Genomic DNA, 19,654 nt, shown 5'->3' with positions numbered 1-19,654 from the left:
CATAGAGCTCTTTGAAATTCAGATACACCATTTGAGAATTGGCCAAAATACGTATTTTATTGCTTTCCTCTGAGGTTAAATGACAAGGCAGGTTAAGATAACCTTCCAAACTGTGAAGCATCAAATCAGTACTAGTTGCAGATAAATGTATGAAATTCAAGAGAGAGACCTCTGATTTTCACTGGGAACTCTATGGGGCTCAATATAGTTACTTGCATTGAATCTCTTCACATTTATTAATATTTTCTCACTTAATATAACATCACTTTGAACTGAGACATATGACACATATATTTAACAAAATGAGTCTCTTATTCAGCAACTCTCCTTTTGCTTGTTAGCAATTTATAAATTCGAGTACCTGAATGTTTGGATTGCCAATAACACAATAAGTTTAATTCTGGGAATGTTGACACATGAATTTACCAAGTTACTAATTTAATTTTTTTCAAAATGAAAAGTTTTTCAAAATTTTTTATAGTATCTCAGTTTATTTTAACTGTGTTTTAAATGAAAAGTTAGGCTACGTTTCACATTTCTACTTCAAAATTATTGCCAGTGACAGTTGCTGAAGGAATGTCTAATATTTGTGCAAATACTGCCTTTTTTACACCATAAATACTAATTCAATGTCTCCCAAATAATAAATCAAACCCATACATGTAATTATAAGCATGTTATGAAAGCAAACGATAAAAATGTGTCATAGTGTTCAGATGATAGCTGCCGCTGTGAGGAGTCCTTGCCTGATGTCTGCAGAGAGAGTGACAGCCTGACCAGGGGAGTACTGTTTAGTAAAGTGAGTCATGTCACCTACAGAGACAGGGTGCATTTGCCAAAGAATGTAGGAGGGTTTTCACCACTTCCTTCATTTTTCAATCAGTTTGAGAGCTATACTAAAAGCAGTAAAAAGTTCGTTGTCCTCTGACACAAAATCAGACAAAGGGAGATTGGCAGCAGATGTTGGTGCATCTTTCCCCGCAAAAAAACCAACAAGAAACAAGAAAATGTTTCTATCAAGGAGAAAAAGAACAGAAAATCTGCTATCACTCTCTCATGCTACTGTCATCCTTTTGTAACTTTGGAAGTAGAACTATGTGATTGTGCTCATACTCTTCTAATTTTCTGTATCATCTCCTGTTAATTTTATTAGTGTTTCATGCCTTTAATTTGCCACTAAAATAAGATGTGTATGTGTCGATTCATTTTTATAATGGAAAGTAATTGAGCATGTATTACTTAAAGATGTTTTTATAAAAGTTAGTTTGAAGTTTATGAGAATATAAAATCATGCATATTTTAGCATACTAAATACTATAACATATTGGGAAGCTGTCATAAGGCATACATTTTAAATAACACTTTTGCATAAATTCACTTGATAGAGCAAATCTCAATAGACACTGTGATGATTCCCCTTTTCCCTAAATCATTAGGCTGATGGTATCTTGAATCATTGTATTCAAATATGAAAACACACTTTAATAAATAATTGTACTTAGAACAATATAACATCTATACATCATATAGCAGAGAATTCATAGAAACTTTTTTCCTCCCAGTTTGTTTACCATAGAAATCAAATAAAAAGTGAATTAAGCATGTATTTCTTCTTATGCCACAGTGCTCCCTAGGTGCCACTTATAAAATAGGTGACATATAGAGATTCAATGTCAATTCTTTATGTCTACATGATGCTGAAAGTGACTTCAGAATTTATTTTTACCGTAATGCTAAAGTCAACCAATATAAAAAAGAAAGCTCTCTGTAGCTTGTAGTTCACATACTTTTTCTTTATGGATGACTGTTGTTGTTTCTGGAACCCTGGGTCTTTTGGGAATGCAAGGATATTAACAATTTGGTGAATGTGACCTTGATAATAAGGCCAAGTTGCATACTTGGGCTCCTTGCCACTTTAGTGATTTTCCCGGTACCTGGCAGTATCAGAGGTTTTCATTACTGTACCTTCATGGCTCCATTATCCTTTACTGTCACAGGGCAGTTGCAGGAGCACCTTGGAATCAGATGGTGCCCTGCATGTCACAAAGTGATGGTGTTAGAGGTGGGGCCTTTGGGATGCGATTAGGTCAGCAAGGTGAAGCCCTCATAAATAGGATTAGTGCCTTTATAAAAGAGACCCCAGAGGACTCCCTTGCCCTTTCTGCCATGTGGAGACACAGTGAGAAGTTGGCTGCCTATGAACCAGGGAGCGGGCCCTCATCAGACACCGAATCTTCCTGGCACCTTGATCTTCAACTTCCCAGCCTCCAGAACTATGTGAAATAAATTTCCACTGTTTATAAGCTAGCTGATCTGTGGTATTTTTGTTGCAGCAGCCTGAATGGACTAAGACAGTGGTCTTAGGCTGACGGAGCTAGGACAATTTGGAGTCTGCTGAGGTTTGACCTACACCCTCGCTGCAGTGAATTAGGACCTTCCGTTTGGCAGTAATGTACATATCTGAGGCCTCTTGAGGCCCCCTGTCCCTGATTACATGGATTTTGCAGTGCATCCGCATTCTGATGATCTCTTTGACCCCGATGTCATGCTTATTGTCTCCTGGGGTTTGGGGAATCTGATCAGACTTCGGAGTCCTCTGGTGAATTTGGCTTTAAGTCCCATCTCCTATCTTGTGCCTGCCCGCCCACCATCTTCTATTGTCGGTGAAAACTTTCCTCAGTCTTTGTGTATGAGAAGTCGGCTTGGGGAGAGACCTTCTGTCCACCCACGTTGCCTTCTAAACCCACGTTTCTCAGGTTAGCAGTCAGGCGGTCTAACGTTAGGGTTAAAGCCCGAGGCAGACATGGAGTGGTTTGCGTTTGATAGAGCATCAGGCGGCTTTCCATGGGGCTGTCAGCGGACGGACTTGTGCTACCTGCTGGCGCAGCTGCAGCCCGGAATCGTAGTGGCCGCTCTGGGGAACTTTGAAATGAACAGGACTTTCACTGGAGAGGCGCCTTAGAAGAACACACCAACAGAAAAACAGCAGACAAACCCTCAAGAGGAGAGCCTCTGTGTCCTTCGTCTAAAAGAGACCACTTTGTTTAGGTAGACCACTCACCTTTCATGTCATTCTTAAGGGCTTTTTCACTGTGTGGCTAACATTTCAACTTTCTCTTCTCCGTGAAGAGGAAGGCAATCAGCCTTTTCCAGGGGTACTTTCACGGTAGTAGTATCAAACTCAGTAACCGAGGAGGCCCATCAGACAGGGGCTTTAATGCCTTAGCAGCCTCTGTAGGCAAACCAAAGCCTAGGCCTGTAGCGCCCCGGGGCTGAGAGTTGCGACCGCAAACCCTCGGGCCCCAGCCACCCACCAGGCTTCCCAAAGAAGGCGCCCGCGGAAGCGCAGCCCGCCGAGTGATCGCTTTGCTTGGCCTCTGCCTCTTCTCTACAAAGTCTTCCCCTGGCTCCCGCTGGTGGGCTGTTCCTGACCACTTCCCATTTGGTGCTGCCAGATTTCAACCCATTTTTGCTCAAAGTCAAAAATTTTAATATGCCTCAATTTATCTTTTAATGGTATAAAGCTGGCTCTAGCTCACCTTTTTTCCTATTTCTCTTTTTCCTCTCACTTGAAAATTTTTAAAGATGAATTCAGAAAAAAATAATTTTGTCATATGTGCAATCTAGGACTATCTGGTGCAAATGAATATCCAAAATGGCTAAGAGAAAAAAGCCAATAAACTATTTGTGCTGCTTTTGCATAAAATGTGGACGAGCGAATTTAAATAATAGCCTTTGCTATTATGGTTATAAGCAGAAAGGTTTTAAGATAAAAGAGGAGCTTTTAAATATGATTTAATGATTATGAATATAAGGTTTATAAAGTATTTTTAAAAAAGGTTTATGAAATATTTCCGGTAAGTGGATGAATTGGAGCAAACGAATGAATATTTCTTTAAATCAACTATATGTCTTCTCCAGGTTTTATTATTTAAAATTAATGCTAATAAAATATTCTAGCTTATATAAAACTAAGGTTGAACTTCTCATGATTTAAATTTTCTAACTTTCCTATATTCATCTTATAGGTCAAATAAGTTATCACTGACTCACCAATTATGTAAGGTTACAAAATATAAAATGGTGTTTAAATAAAGCTGTAATACAGATATCCTTTAAAGGGGTTTTGACATTATGAAATTGTAATTCTATTAATTATAAGGACCAAATGTGTTAGCTAAAATTGTAATTATTCAAATCCTCAGGTAACTTCTCAAGACCTTAGAAAACGTGCAATTAGCCCTTAGATACTTGCGTAATTTATAAGTGAATAATGGTACAAAGCTTTGGTCACTAAGGATAGTTTCAATGTATCTTTATTCTTATACATTTATAAAGTGACTGGATTAAAAGAATATGCAAATGTTTTGGATGATACCATATATGTGTATTTTGCCATTGTAAAACTTAACAGAGGTACCATATAATGTGTACACATAAGAATTTAGCTAGAGACTTCTTGGTTTTTTGTCTTTTAGTTTCCTCTGTGGAGAAAATAGTTGATCCCTTTGGTTAAAAGTGATTAATAAAAATAAGATATAATTTGTATAATAATTACGGAAAAATATGAAAATATACACACATAGAAGATAATGAGTATGAATTTTTCCTCAAGGAAACTGTTAAAGTGGTAATTTCAGTGTAATAGATGTACTGTTTTATATGTACTATTAAATAATTATATCTTAAAATTTTATTACCATTTACATAATTATGTGTTTATATATTTTAAACAAATACATATAAAGGCTTCTAAGACAATCTTCGAAAGTCTATAAATGAAAAAGTTTATTTAATGGTATATTCAGTGTTAACGGATTTACTCATCAAAGAAGCTTAATCTTTTTTTGTAAATTAATATATGGATGATATACAAAAAGTAAATTCGAAATTCATTACTGAGTCTCTGGTTTTACTTGTCCCTTGTAATTTCCTCTGATTTCTATTTATTCGATCTCGTTCATTCCACAAATATCATTGAGCACCTAGCCCACGCAGGGCGACACAGCGATCCACAGCCCAGTCACTGTTCTCACGGCATTGACCTCACTGGGAAAGGAGACAGCGCTCAGGTGTGTGAGACGTCTGGTCTGAGAAGCGCTCTGCAGAGCGAAGCCGCACGAGAAGAGCGACGGGGAGGAGCTCGCGGGCGCGGAAGAGCCGGGCCTGGAGCACCCCGTTGAGCGGCCGCCTGCACGGAGGGAAAGCGCGGGCAGGAGCGGCCGGGCGGGGCAGGGGGCAGGGGGCAGGGGGCCGGGGCGGGAGAGGCGGGCTGGCGCGCGGCCCCGACCCCCGGCGAGGGGTTAAGGCACGCGCTGCCGGGAGACGGCGCGCTCACAGCGACTGAGTGCGGCACCGGCTGCGGTTTATGAGATGAAGACGACTGCAGAAGACGGTGCTGGGAGGGAGATCAGACGCTTCGTTTCGGACATAGTAAGTTCGCGATGCCTCCAAGTGGAATCGTCAAGGAGGCTGTCTTCCATATGAACTGGCCCTAAAACGCCTAACACCGAAGAACGACGGAACGTTCGAGATGAGAAAAAGCACTTGTAATTGATAGTTCAGTCATCATTTTTCCACATTCTTTTCAGGTCGTGTCCTGTAGATAAGTATTTTTTCATATCTGTGATGGTAGCATAGATGACAACTGCTCTTTTTGTCACTTAAATTCTGTTAAAAAACGTTTCTCCAGGTTGCTACAGTTGGCACCACATCCCAAAAGGCTGCAGCGCTCTGGGAGCGTGCAAGGCTGGATGAGCTCGGTGAAGCGACTGCAGCTCCTCTTCCTCGTCGGCAGAGGGCGCCCGGGCAGGGGAGGGCGCTGCTCGGCCCTCAGATCCGGGAGCTCCTCCCTCTTTCCCTTCGTCCCTCCGCGCTCGCGTCCTTCGCCCCGGAAGTGCTCTTCAGGGGCTGCTGGCCGGCGTGACTTTGAAGGTCTCCCGCCGCGGTGCCGGTTGCTGAGCATCCCGGAGCCGCGGGCCCTGCGACCCCGTTCTGCGCCGGCCATGAGGCTGCTGGGGACGGCCGCGGCCCTGGGGCGCGGGCTCCCGCGGGTCCCCGCCGCGCTGGGCTGGCAGGGGAGGCAGGTAGAGTGCCCGGGGAGCGGGGCCGAGCCCGGACTGTCCCCTGGCCGCGTGGCCCTCGGAGCGGCCCGGGCCCCTCTCCCTGTCCGTGCCGGCCGCGGGGCGCGCCCGGGGGGCTGGCGTCGGGTGGCGGTGGCCCGCTGTGCCCGGGCCTGGCGCGCGCGGCTCGCAGGCTTCCCTGGGTTTACTCTGGAGGCGCCCGGCGCCAGGGTTCCCATTAGTTTTACCCGCCGCTTCCAAGTTGTGCTTCCCTCTGCCCACAAGTGACCGCAGTGCACTTGGATGTGCAGCCCTGTAGGCAGTGGTTTACATTGTGTCTTAATTCCATAAAATGCAGGATTCTGCCCTGTCCCCCCCGCCCCGCCCCGAGTAAAATAAAGTTTAAAAAAAAGGCGTTAACTTTGTGTAGAAGGAATTGGAAACCTTTTGTGGGCTGCGTTAGAGCTGTCGGTACCACCGCGTGAAGCACGGAAGTCCTCGGACGGCCTTGCCAGCTGTGAACGAGACTAAGGGGGAAGGGGAAACAGCAGAACTTAAGATGAAAACTCTAGTTCCTGGTAAAGTAGTTGTTAGGATCTATCTTTCTGATTTTATTATCCCCAGTGTATACTTTCAAACCTATAACATTTGATAAAAGTAGTTGTCCCCTTTTAATTAATTACATAATTAATGCGAGCATCTTTTTCTGATTGGTTGATTATGTATTTGTTTTCAGGCTGTGTCTTCTCTGCTCTCCCCTGCAGCCTTCCCTTTGGTTGCGGGAGTTGCGGTGGAGACGTGCCCTCTTTTGCCTTTCCAAGCTGTGTCGTATGGTGTTTTGTGTCCGTTGAGTTTCTCTGGAGGAGCGATGTCCGCTGAACCCATGCTCTCTCTTAGAAAAGGTGCACTGAATTGATCTCTCTTACTTTTCAGGTTAATTGGAAGGTCTGCCGATGGTGTTCATCAGGGGTGATTCCCAACGAGAAAATACGAAATATTGGAATCTCAGCTCACACTGATTCTGGGAAAACCACATTGACAGAACGGGTGCTTTAGTACACCGGCAGGATTGCAAAGATGCATGAGGTGTGTGGTTGTGGTGGGCTCCAGAGTAGTTAGAGCTTGGTTTTACTTGTTTTGTAGTTAATGGTTTGATAAACTTCACAAAACTTGAAAGGTTAAAAGAATGGTAACCGTGGATCTCTAGTCAGTCATATCACACAGAGGATTGCTCAAGTTGGCCTGAAATGTTGCTCTCAGGAATCCGTCTAGTCCATCACTGTGGGTATCCTGAGTAGATTGTCTTTTAAGAATGTTGTCAATATGATGTACCCTTCAACAGCCATTAAAATAGTATATACATAATTTTTAATGTTATTTAGAGATGTTTATAATGTTAAGTGGAAAAAATGGTTTTAAATAATATATAGTATGAGCTTGAGTTAAATACATATAGCAGAAAAAAATTTTTTTAAATCTTGAAACTCTCTTGAAGAAATTATTATATCATTGAGTGACTTAACTTTCCATTTAAAAATATTTCTTCAGATAAAAGATCGTCTTGTTAAATCATACGCTTTAAAAGCTGAATCCTTCCCACCTGGGCCTCAGACTCTACATGCAGCAGAGCAGGGCAGAACCCGTTCTCTGAACATCTGCTCCTGGACTAACACGAGGCCGGAGGGCAGGAGCGGGGCAGAGGGAGCAACAATGGCTCTCAGACCAGGTGATTGCTCTGTGGGAGCCCTTGCTGGGAGCAGCAGTGAAAAGAGGGTTAGACAGTTCACAGAGGGTAAAACCTATTACCAGTTTTCTATTTCAAGAGATGATCTGGTTTGGTGATTAGGCTTCTTTGGAAATTGCCCAGTTAACCATCTGTGTTCTAGTTCCACCTCAGTAAAGACTTCTTTCCTTCTTGGAATATAGGGACAGAGAAATCTGAATCACTGTGCTTGTGTTTAGGTGAAAGGTAAAGATGGCGTTGGTGCTGTCATGGATTCCATGGAACTAGAGAGACAAAGAGGAATCACTGTTCAGTCAGCGGCCACCTATACCGTGTGGAAGGATGTCAACATCAACATTATAGATACTCCTGGTAAGCTGAGTTCTTGGTTTTGTTGCAGCTTATTTTGGCAAAAGCCCATTTAGTTCTTTTCTATTCTATGACCCAGCTCATTGTTGAGTATCAAATAATACTCTAAAGTGTGACTGTGAATTTCCTGTTAGAGAAATCTGACTTGGGACCTAGAGCATTTCGTCCTTATGTAGTTTCCTTGAAAAATAGTGCAAATAATTTGTGACTGGGAAGGTTCTCACGTTTTATGTGTTGTAGCTGATCCAAAGGTGCCCATGTCCTGGTATCTTTTTGAAGTGATTTGGGGCTCTGGACCTTATGCTGGGTGAATGGTATGAGTGATTTAAGAAATCCACATTCTAGGGGCCGGCCCCGTGGCCAAGTGGTTAAGTTCGCATGCTCCCCTTCAGCAGCCTGGGATTTTGCCGGTTTGAATCCTGGGCGTGGACATGGCACCGCTCATAGGGCCATGCCGAGGCGGCATCCCACATGCCACAACTAGAAGGACCCACAACTAGAATATATATACAACTATGTACTGGGGGGCGTTGGGGAGAAAGAGGAAAAATAGAATCTTTAAAAAAGAAAAAAGAAATCCACATTCTAATTAGAAGACTTATGTCGTGAAAGATAAAAAACTTTTAATTTTGCATGTTATAAAAAAATCAGACCGCTCTTTAAGACTCTCCCACACTTCTTTGTCTCATTTAGGGCACGTGGACCTCACAATAGAAGTTGAAAGGGCCCTGAGGGTGTTGGATGGTGCAGTCCTTGTTCTCTGTGCTGTCGGAGGGGTGCAGTGCCAGACCATGACTGTTAATCGTCAGATGAAGCGCTACAATGTTCCATTCCTAACTTTCATTAACAAACTGGACCGCGTGGGCTCCAACCCAGCCAGGGCCCTACAGCAAATGAGGTACCGAGCCTGAGAAAGGACAGGGGTTGTGACCATCTGGATAACAAACCTTACCTCCAGAACTACGATTGACTCAGCGTCACTGGAAAAAGAAATTTATTTATGTGAGTGACTTATCTTAGTAAGTGGAACACTGAGGTCAGTAGTTTGATTTGTGTTGTGATCTCATCAACTGCCTTCTCTGTAAAATGGTGAAAATATGACTTAAATTGTAGGGTTGTTGAAGGTGAATTCAGAAGACAATCTGGCAATTACTGTTTTGCTATAGTTAGAAAAGTCATAATCTAGAGTAGATTTTAAAAGTTTGTTAGAGCTGTTGACATGATTCCGACTCCTAGTGACACAGCAGAGTGGTGTCTTTCTGCGCCGTCCTCTCACCTTATGGCGCTACGTCAGAAGTATTCCGCTGCTATTCACAGGGTTTTCATGGCCACTTTTTCTGGAACTGGGTGACCAGGCTCTTCTTCGCAGTCTGTCTAGTCTGGAAGCTCCACTGAAACCTGCCCACCATGGGTGACCCTGCTGGTGTTTGAATTCCTGGTGGCAGAGCTTTCAGCATCACGGCGACATGCAGCCACCACAGTATGACAACCGACAGAGGGCTGGTGTGGTTCCCTAATGGGGAAACGAACTCAGGCGGCATGGTGAGAGCGCCAGATCTTACCACTGACCACCAGGCCTGGCTAGATCCTAAAAGTACTTGCATTTACTGAGACAAACCTAAAAGATCATCTTCAACTAATTTTAATTAATGCCCTTAGGTAGTCTGCTCTCTTCCCTTGCTCTCATGTGGTAACATATTTGCTGAGACACAGTAGCACTTCTTTCTGTGCCAGATGTTACCCAGTGGTATTTGTGGCATTTTACATTTTGCACAATACTGTGTGTGTCACATAGCCTTGAGAAGAGTCCACGTTTCGCTCTTCACCCTTTGTAACTGTGTAAATGGAGCTGTAGCGTTCCCACTCAGCTTTCCCATGGCAGAGCTGATTGATGGGTGTAGGCAGTCGGGTTCGTGGTAGTGGAGAGACTGAGTGATGTGTCCAGTGCCAGGAGGGATGGTGCTGAGGACCTTTGTATCGCTGTGTGCACTCAGATGGAAGTGAGCTATTTGGGAACATGAGAATGAAATTTTTCTTTATTGGATGTTTGTCATATTTTCTTGGTAAAATAGAACGTTTTCACTTTTTTGCCTTTATTACTTATATTTTACTTGTGCTTGGCAGTAGTGGACTCTTCCCAAGTCTTTTTCTGAATTCCAGGAAAATTTTCTGTTAGCGTTTATTTTTCTACTTTGGTTCTTTAGTCTACTCTCTTTTTTTTTTTTTTTTTGAGGAAGATTATTCCTGAGCTCACATCTGCCGCCAGTCCTCCTCGTTTTGCACAGGAAGACTGGCCCTGAGCTAACTCCCGTGCCCATCTTCCTCTACTTTGTGTGTGGGACACCTACCACAGCATGGCGTGCCAAGTGGTGCCATGGGTTCCGAACCGGTGAACCCCAGGCCGCCGAAGCGGAATGTGTGTGCTTAACTGCTGCACCCTGGGCTGACCCCTACTCTCTTTAATCTGTTTTCCCATTTTGTAACTCTCATTAAACAGATTTTGAAACTCCTGAATCTCGCCTTCTTAACTTTTCTGCCATACTTTCTGTCTCCTTCTCATTTTGCACTGGGTTACAAGAGAATTCTTGAGGTCAGTCTTCCAGCTTACTACTCTGATATTCATCTGCATCCCTTCTCTTGTTTAGCCTGTAGTTTTCTTTTTAATTTCAGCAATTATATAGTTAATTTCCATAAACTTTCTCTTTTACTGCAACATCTTTGTTAATAGAGGTAATTACTTCTCATCTTTACACTTTATTTTCTTATAGTAACTCTCTCTTTGGACGTTAGTTCTATTTCTTGAACTCATGCCTCTTTTTCAAGCTATTGGTTTCCTTCGAATATTTGGTGATTGTTAGTTATCTATCCATAGTTACAAATGGGGGCCTAAAGTCTAGACTGGATGTTGGTAGCTGGAGCCCATTCCTTCTTGAGGGAGAAGCCCTGCTGGTGAGTGTGGCTTCTGTTCAGTGGTTGGCCTGAGTCGGGATACGGGCTGGTGACGAGTGTCTGCCTTTAGCACCTACTCTGAGAGTCTTCCCCTAAGAACTTCCTCTTCAGATGGCAGTACTCGGCTTCACGAGAGTCGGCTGATCCGAGAATGAGGCGTGGGCACAGTTATCCCACCATCTTCAGATTTCCTGGCTGACTACCCATTGACCTGTTCCTCCCCCTTCGGTTTCTGATCCAGGCTATTCTGGGGATCTGATGGCAAAACACTTACTTTAGAGTTCTTTTTGTTGCCTAAATAGGGTTGTGGCTTCCTGAGCACGAAGAGTTTGGTTGTCAGTCTGTCCCTGACTGCCGTATGTCTTCCAGTCTGACCTGCTGGTGACACCCCTCACTGTCCCACCTCATCTGCCATAGATTTCTTTTTATATTTATTTTGTCATTTCAGAGACATTTGGGGTGAAGAAAGAGGTAAACGTATGTATTTTTATTTTTCAGGTCTAAGCTAAGTCATAATGCAGCGTTTGTGCAGATGCCCATTGGTTTGGAGAGCGATTTTAAAGGGATTATAGATCTTATTGAGGAGCGAGCCATCTATTTTGATGGAGACTTTGGGTAAGTATTAAAAATATGTTAAAATCTTACATTTTAAAAAGTATGAAAGAGAAGGAAAAGAATGAGTTCTTTAAACGCAGAGTAAACATCTTTTTGAAATGAGGCTGGGAGAATATCCTTTAAGCTGATTCTGTTCCAATGCCTTTAATCCTGGTTTCTTCCTGTTTTGCTTAGTATTCATTCCAAGGGAGCATAGGTTAAGTTTTCGCTAATGGATTTCTATCACATTGTGCCCTGCCTGGTGTGGTGGAAGGAGGCCTTCAGCTTGGGCTAGGAATGCAATCTCTCTTTTTCAACTGATTTATTTATTCGTTCATTCATTCTGCAAACTTTTTTGGAGCAGCTGCTATGTCTTGGGTCTTGTGACAAAAACTATGAAGAAAATAGGGATCATAAATATTTTCTCTGCCTATTTCATGAGATTACAAAGATAAAAAGATTAATATGTAAAGGCGGTTAAAAATTGCACAGGTGTGGTTTGGGCAATATAAGAAGCAAATTGGTAACTTTTTGACATGGAATTTGGTCCATCAGTCCACTTTTGAGTGGCCTTTGCATACAAAGCACTATAATTGCCCAGTGGTTATCAAACCACAGCATTCAGAAAAATCCCCTGGAGAGCTTGTTAACGCACATGTTCCTGGATCTTCCTTCGGAGATTCTGATTCAGTACATCTAGGGTGGGGCCTGGAATCTGCGTTTCTGGAAAGCCCCCAGGTGATGCTGATGTTGCAAGTCTGCAGACCACACTTTGAGTGGCACTAATCTAGACAGTGTGGGGAGTGGTAAATGACCCTTTGTTCTGAGGAGTGGCCCCAAGGGCCTGGCACTTTCTCCAAAGGTACTTCTTGAGGGATTTCCTTCCTCTGCTATGGAACTGGGATTGCTGGTCCTGCAGGTGGGTGATAGGGCCTATGATCAATTAGCTGTAGAGTTTATCTCATCTTGTAGTCAGGGAAAAGATGGAGGCTGTCCAGCGGATGAGGCATTTCTCTCACTTTTCGTGTGACAGCAACAAAGTTTGTCTGTCCTTCCTTAGAATGTAAGGCCCAAGAGGACACGGATTTTTGTCAGGCTTATTCCTTCATGTCCCTAGCCCCAGAACAACCTGGTACGTAACAGGGACTCAAAACATGTTGGTAGGTAAAGGATTAAATCCACTTCCCCAGAATTACCAGGGCACACGTTTCTGTCTTCTAAAGTGAAGGCTTGTCAACTTTGTTGTGCATCAGAACCCCAGGCGGAACCTCTTAATATACCTACCCCTGCTCAGCGCTGGCCCGCCGGGCATGTATATATTCTGATGTGAAACGCTAAGGGTCAGGGAGCTTGCGGGAAGGAAGGAATTAAGCTCTAAAAGCTGTGAAGAGCATTCTTTAGGATAATAATTATTTTCTGATCATTTGCAATTGGCTTCTTTTACTTTTTTTGATTTAGAAATGTGTTTTCTGAAAAGCTTATTATTTTTTGACATTAAGTTCCATTTTTAAAGAAATACTTTGAAAACTGTCAGACTATTGTTTCTAAGTGTCAGGTGTATCCATTTCTTGGTTGTGTATGTTTTATTTGTGACTCTTAGCTATTCGGCCCCTAGAGGAATGAAGCATTGGGATTAAAGTTGAAGAGTCTGCGTATTTAGTAACCTTTTTTTTTTTTTTTTTACTGCAAAATGGGTTAGTCTGTGTTAAAAATTATGTGATTGGTTTGTTATTAATGGAAAGCAATGGAGTCGGGTCTCTAAATCTGCTTGTTAGAGACCATGATGTTCTGATTCATTTGGGCAGTAAATTTTCAGGTGCTCACATGGGCTTTGGGGTCAGACTGCTTTCGAATCCTGCCGCTTCCATTCACTAGCAGGACACCCTTGAGCGGTTTGCTCTGGCTGTGTCAGTGAAGTATTTTGCCCACTGTTTTGTCTGAACTTTAAAGCCGTATGTTAATCTTATTTGCCATTATACTGCAAATATATCAGAGCTCTTTCTCATCTGAAAAAATATTTTAGCCATTGGTTTATCTTTTTCATGGGTGCTTTATGTGTTTAATCGAATATCCTCAAAGTACCAAAATAAACCTTTCTTTTCTTAGTCAAGTTGTTCGATACGGAGAAATTCCGGCAGAATTCAGAGCAGCAGCAGCTGACCGCCGGCAGGAGCTGATTGAGTGTGTTGCTAATTCAGACGAGCAGCTTGGTGAGATGTTCCTGGAAGAAAAAATCCCCTCTGTTTCTGATTTAAAGGCAGGTGCCGTCGAACTGGGCCTTAAGTTGACAAAGCACGAGGTGGGGGGGTCTGGTTTGCAGCGAGGAGATGTGATGCTTTCCGATGGGCTTATTCATGGAATGTGAGTAAACTTATTTAACATGATTGCTTTCTTCAAAAAGTACTCGAGGGCTAGCCGTGTGGCCTAGTGGTTAAGTTCATTGTGCTCTGCTTTGGCTTCCCGGGTTTGGATCCCAGGGCAGACCTACACCACTTGTCAGCCATGCAAGTGTATAAAGTGGAGGAAGACTGGCTCAGGGCCAGTCTTCTCAAGCAAAAAAAAGAGGAGGGTTGGCAACAGATGTTAGCTCAGGGCGAATCTTCCTCAGGAAAAAAATAATACTTGACATGGTCTCGTACTCTTTTTTTTTAAGTAATGAGTTATGTAATATTTTTAAATGGAAAAGGAGTCATAGTTTGTTCTAGAAAAAAAGATACTTAAATAGCTAACCTCTTGGGTATGTCCTTATTAGAAAGAAAGAAGATATGTAGAGAAATGTTACAGCAATAAGAGAGGTTAAGAGACAAGGCTGCTAAGTGTTTGCTGACTGTATGTTGGTACTTACACTGTTGTACTGTTTGGAAGGCTGTATAGAGTCTTTCACTTCATTGCTCAACTCTTTACAAATAAAGAGAAGATCCCTGCCTAAGACTGGTAGCCATTTTTTGATTATATGTTTCTGCATAGAAGATAACAAATGACCAATAAGCACATGAAAAGATTCTTAAGATTGTGAACCATGAGGGAAAGCAAATCAAAACCACAATGAGATACTGCTTCATCCATTAGGATGGCTATTATTTCAAAAAAACAAAAAAGCAGATAATAGGTGTTGGCAAGGATGTGGGGAAATTGGAACCCTTGTGCATTGCTGATGGGAATGTAAAATGATATAACTGCTGTAGAAAACAGTATGGCGGTTCCTCAAAAAACTAAACAGAACTACTGTATGATCCAGCAATTGCACTTGTGTATACCCAGAAGAGCTGAAAACAGGGACTCAAACGTACTTGTCCACCAGTTTTGATAGCAGCACTATCCACAGTAGCCAGGAGGGGGAAATGAGCCAAATGTCCGCCAATGGATTAATGGATAAGCAAAATTGGTATACACATACAATGAAATATTATTGAGCCTTTAAAAAGGAATAAGATTGTGATACATACTATGTGAATGAACCTTGAAGACATTATGCTAAGTGAAATAAGCTAGACACAAAAGAACAAATATTTGATTCCACGTATATGAGGTACACAGAACAGTCAAATTCCTAGAGACAGAAAGTAGAATAGTGCTAATCAGGGGCTGGGGAGGGGCCGAAGGGGGAGTTTACTGGGGACAGAGTTCCAATTTGGGATAATGAAAAAGGTGTGGAAATGGATAGTGGTAATGGTAAGATAGCAATGTGAATGTACATAATGCCACTGAACCGTAAACTTAAAAATGGTTAAAATGGTAAATTTTATTTTATGGACATTTTATCATTATAAAAAAATGACTGATATTCATTTTGTCTAACCACTTCATGCACTTAGCAGAAATCACGTAAGTAATTATTGTGTGTAAAACATTGCACTCATGGAGTTTCCAGGTCAGATGCCCAAGGAAAGAACTGTTGAAGCTGAGGATGCTTACTAATATATCTCATAACTTAGTCCTTTACCGCTCACAAAGCTCACCACCTCAGTTCTCTGATGAGTAGGGAACACAGTGTAGGAAGGGATAGGTCTGGCCATAAATAAAGTCAAGTATTGTGTCCTGGGAACCACAATAGAGTTAGGTTTTTATCTATTGAACAGAATGTGGAAGAGGTCCCCACGACCACGCCCAGGTTTGTTGACTAGGAGGACTCGCAGGACTCAGGACATAGTCACACTCAAGGCTGTGATTTCTTACAGAGAGAGGACATACAGCAGAATCAGCACAGGGAATAGGCACGTGAAGTGAAGTCCAGAAGAAACCGTGTGTAAGCTTCCACGAGTTCTCTCGCAGTGTAGTCACGTAGGCGTGCTTGACTCCTCCAGCAGCAAGTTGTGCCTGCGCCTGTGAAATAGCTACCAGGGAAGCTTCTCAGAAACTCGGTGCCTAAGGTTTTATTGGGGGCTGGTCACATGACACCCTCTACCTGGCATGCACCAATTCCTGGACTCCCAGAGGGAAAGCAGGTGTTTAGCATATACCACATTGTACAAACAGTCTTGGCCCGGTGAACCAGTCTTAGCACTTCTGGGAATGCTGGGCACCCTCCTGAAATCCTGGTTCCCAGACACCAGCGAGGGGCCAACCTTGCAAGCAGGCCATTCTAAGGATAGCACTTCCAGTCCTGCTGTGTTTACTGTTTTCTGCACAGGATGCGTGGGTAACTTTAGTTTCTGTATTGTTGGATATATTATTATTAGAGACAGTGGAAGTCAACAAAGTGTTTCTTAAGAAAACAAGGGAAAATTTTGGAAAAGTACAGCTTTTGTTAGGCTGGTATAGGAATAGTTTTTCTATTTATCTACCACTCTCATTTGTTTCTCTATCCAATGGATGTAAAGTAAGCATGGTAAGATTCTTATATGCCCCTACTTGCGTATAAGGGAGGGGTGGAAGGTCAAGGATGTGACCATGTGGCCTGGGTAGCCTCGGTGGTTAGTGACCTAGACATTTTTGGTTCCTAGCAATGGCAAAATCAAGTTGCTAAGGTAGTTTCAAATAGTAATTGTTTTTTTGCCGTGCATGTTTTCCCCTGTTCTGCTCTGTTTTATCATGCTAGCTGTTATCTTACTTTTCATTTTCGTGATGTTTAAAAATTTTGGTTATAAATATTTTGCTTTAAGCTTTTTGAGGGTAGTTTTTTTTTTTTCATGAGGACTGACAAATAACTGTATGCTGGCTCCGTATTTCTGCAGAGGTAGGTTGTGGCCACAGCACTGCCCTTGGCCTCTTTCAGCTGCAAGAGCTGACGCTCCACTGCTGACGCTTGGAGACCTCCTGGGCCATTCGGGCACCTGGGGATGCAGCCTGAGGCCCACTGATAGGGCTTGCACTAAAGCCTGGCGTTCGTTATTGTAGAGCCTCTTACTCTCATTGCCCTTTATGATGAGTGATCCGTACCGCTGGACTTCCTGTATGTATGTTCTTTTAAAAAATAAATAAATAAACAATCAAGTGTTTTCTAAGGTATGCCTTTTTTTGGTAAGGAAGGTTGGCCCTGAGCTAACGTCTGTTGCCAATCTTTCTCTTTTTTTTCCTCCCCAAAACCCCAGTACATAGTAGTATATTCTAGTTGTAAGTCCTTCTAATTCTTCTATGTGGGATGCCACCACAGCATGGCTTGATGAGTGGTGTGTAGGTCCCTGCTGGGGATCCAAACTGGTGAACCCTGGGCTGCCAAAGTGGAGGGTGCGAACTTAACCACTGCCCCTCCAGGCCGGCCCCAAGTGTTTTTAATAGATGATACTTTCATATGGTTTAAAATTTTTTAAAGTATACAAAGATATACAGTAAAAAATCTCCCACCTGTCTCCCCTCTGCTCAGTTCTCTGCCCCTCCCTAAAGCAGGTTACTGGTAAATGGTTTCTGTTGTATCTTTCCAGAGATTTTTTTTTGCGTATGTATAACTTTTCCCTCTATTTTGTGCAATTGTTAGCATACTGTTCACACTCTTCTGTGTATGTGTCTATTTTCTATGTGTATGTATCTTTTTTTGCCAAATTGAAAATTAGTGACATTCCAAGAATGTTGAAAGCCGTTGTACAGTACGTAGCTTCCAAGCCCTGAAAAAGGAACTGATTTTGTTTCTTTTTCTTTATATTTTGACCTTAAGTTATAGAGAACCTGATGCTAGTCTCCGCTAGAGCCAGTACTCCAGAGAGTATCAATGCATTTCATTCATTTGTTGGTTTATAATTGATCTGAAACAAAAAATGTAATTTTTAAGATTAATCATTAAATTTTTTTCTGTTGCAGCTTGCAATCCGAAGAGCTACTCTAAATAGGTCCTTTACTCCTGTCTTTTTGGGAAGTGCCTTGAAGAACAAAGGCGTCCAGCCTCTCTTAGATGCTGTTTTAGAGTATCTACCGAATCCATCTGAAGTCCCGAATTATGCTCTTCTTCATCAGGAGGAGTAAGTCTTGCAAACTGACTCCTAGTTTCTGCAGAAATACGTTAACACTTACGCAATATGATAGCAATGGTTCCTTTAAGAAACAGACTTTTTTAAGCACGCATTGATTATTTTTCTTTCCTGTCTCTCCCAGATAATTTCTGTATTTTTTAGTCTGCTCTGGTCCTGTCACCATGTTGTAACTAAGCCCAAGGAAGTTATTCTTACTGATCTCTTTCAAAGAAATTTCATTTATGTGAGGTCAGAAACGTTTAACACACGTGCATTTTCTTAGCTAATACTCTGATGAAATAAATTGATATAAAAGAAGTATTAAATATTGCATCTCATAGATTTATGTTTCTTTTATTTTAAGTGATTCAAAAGAAAAAACCAAAATCTTAATGAACTCCAAAAGAGACAGTTCTCACCCATTCGTAGGCCTGGCTTTTAAACTGGAGGTAAGTTGCTTTCTAATGTATTTAACTGCTGTAGGTAGAGATTTTCTTTTCTTTTAGGTTTTTATTCCTATTATAAATTGACTCATAAAAGATTTGGTTACAGGGTTCTCTGCTATAAAGTTACTCTTTTTTCCCCCTTTTGATACTGACTCTTTAGAAGGAAGTTACTATGCACAGCCACAGTTAAGGGGTGGGGCATCAGCTCCCCCTCCTGGAAGGAGCAGCATCTACATTAACTTACTTGGGATTCTTCTATATGGGAGAGTTGTCTCTTCACCCCCGTTTATGTGTTTATTCAGTCATTAGTTTATATCAGTATGGATTCATGGATATTTATTTGTAGTTTGAGTTGTAATCCAGTAGTATGTCACTTATTCTGTTGCCCAGCTTTGGCCAGTGGAGCTCTTTCCGTTGGCTCCTGTGTCTTTTTGACGTTCTTCAATGTTTTGCTTTTTTGAATACTTCCTTACTTTGTGGCATTACATGGCCCAAGCCCTAGAATCAGCCATTTCTCTAGGAGCCCTGATTCCTTTTAATCAAGAATAGTATTAGGAACCAAGATTTGAGCATGGAGTGTGCTTTTTGTTGGGATATTGTTGCTTCTGGTCCTAATATTTTAAGTGGGGAAAAATGATGGATAAGTTAGAAGTGTGAAGAGTGGTTATTTCTGGGATGGAATTTTATTTGGGGACTTTTTCCTAGTTTTTATTTTTAAATTTTTACAATCTACTTCTTATTACTTCTAAAATGAGAAAATAATTTTAAATTCAAAAGTAGAAATAACTGTGCAGTGACAATTTTATGCATAAAGCTTTTAAAAGTAGGTATTTAGGAATGCTTTCTTAGCATCCCAGAATAGTGATTATTCAGTTTAAAGTATGGAATGTTTTAATATTTAATGGTTTGTATTGCCAGATTGCTTTCATACTCTCAGAATTAATGTACTAGGTTATTTCAATGAGTCTTGTTCAAATTGAGTATTATTTATTAAAAATCAGTACTGATTTCATACATGAAAATGGCATTTTAATATTTCATCTTGCCTTAATTCCTAATGATAGAGAATATTTTTTCATATACTGTTTATGCAGTTGCATTTCCTTTTTTGTAATTGTTTCTTTATTT

General features: G+C 41.8%; 1 protein-coding gene across 2 annotated transcripts in view; it reads left to right on the top strand.

Moving 5' to 3' along the window:
• The first annotated feature begins 5,892 nt into the window (after positions 1–5,892).
• The window catches only part of LOC138922186 (elongation factor G, mitochondrial-like), a 77,171-nt gene continuing 63,409 nt past the window's right edge, over positions 5,893–19,654 (top strand). The window contains exons 1-9 of one of the 2 annotated variants that reach the window (XM_070259024.1): positions 5,893–6,086; positions 6,996–7,148; positions 7,611–7,788; positions 8,025–8,157; positions 8,848–9,052; positions 11,602–11,718; positions 13,804–13,954; positions 17,932–18,089; positions 18,445–18,529. In XM_070259024.1, coding sequence (XP_070115125.1) covers positions 8,055–8,157; positions 8,848–9,052; positions 11,602–11,718; positions 13,804–13,954; positions 17,932–18,089; positions 18,445–18,529 — 819 coding nt within the window. In that variant the 5' untranslated portion in view covers positions 5,893–6,086; positions 6,996–7,148; positions 7,611–7,788; positions 8,025–8,054. The remainder of the gene's footprint in view (positions 6,087–6,995; positions 7,149–7,610; positions 7,789–8,024; positions 8,158–8,847; positions 9,053–11,601; positions 11,719–13,803; positions 13,955–17,931; positions 18,090–18,444; positions 18,530–19,654) is intronic. The other variant, XM_070259023.1, reaches the window with a different exon arrangement.

The sequence above is a fragment of the Equus caballus genome, unplaced genomic scaffold, assembly GCF_041296265.1.
Source record: "Equus caballus isolate H_3958 breed thoroughbred unplaced genomic scaffold, TB-T2T haplotype2-0000564, whole genome shotgun sequence".
NCBI classification, from domain to species: Eukaryota; Metazoa; Chordata; class Mammalia; order Perissodactyla; family Equidae; genus Equus; species Equus caballus.
Note: the sequence above shows the minus strand (reverse complement) of the source record. Positions and strands in the feature narration are given on the sequence as shown.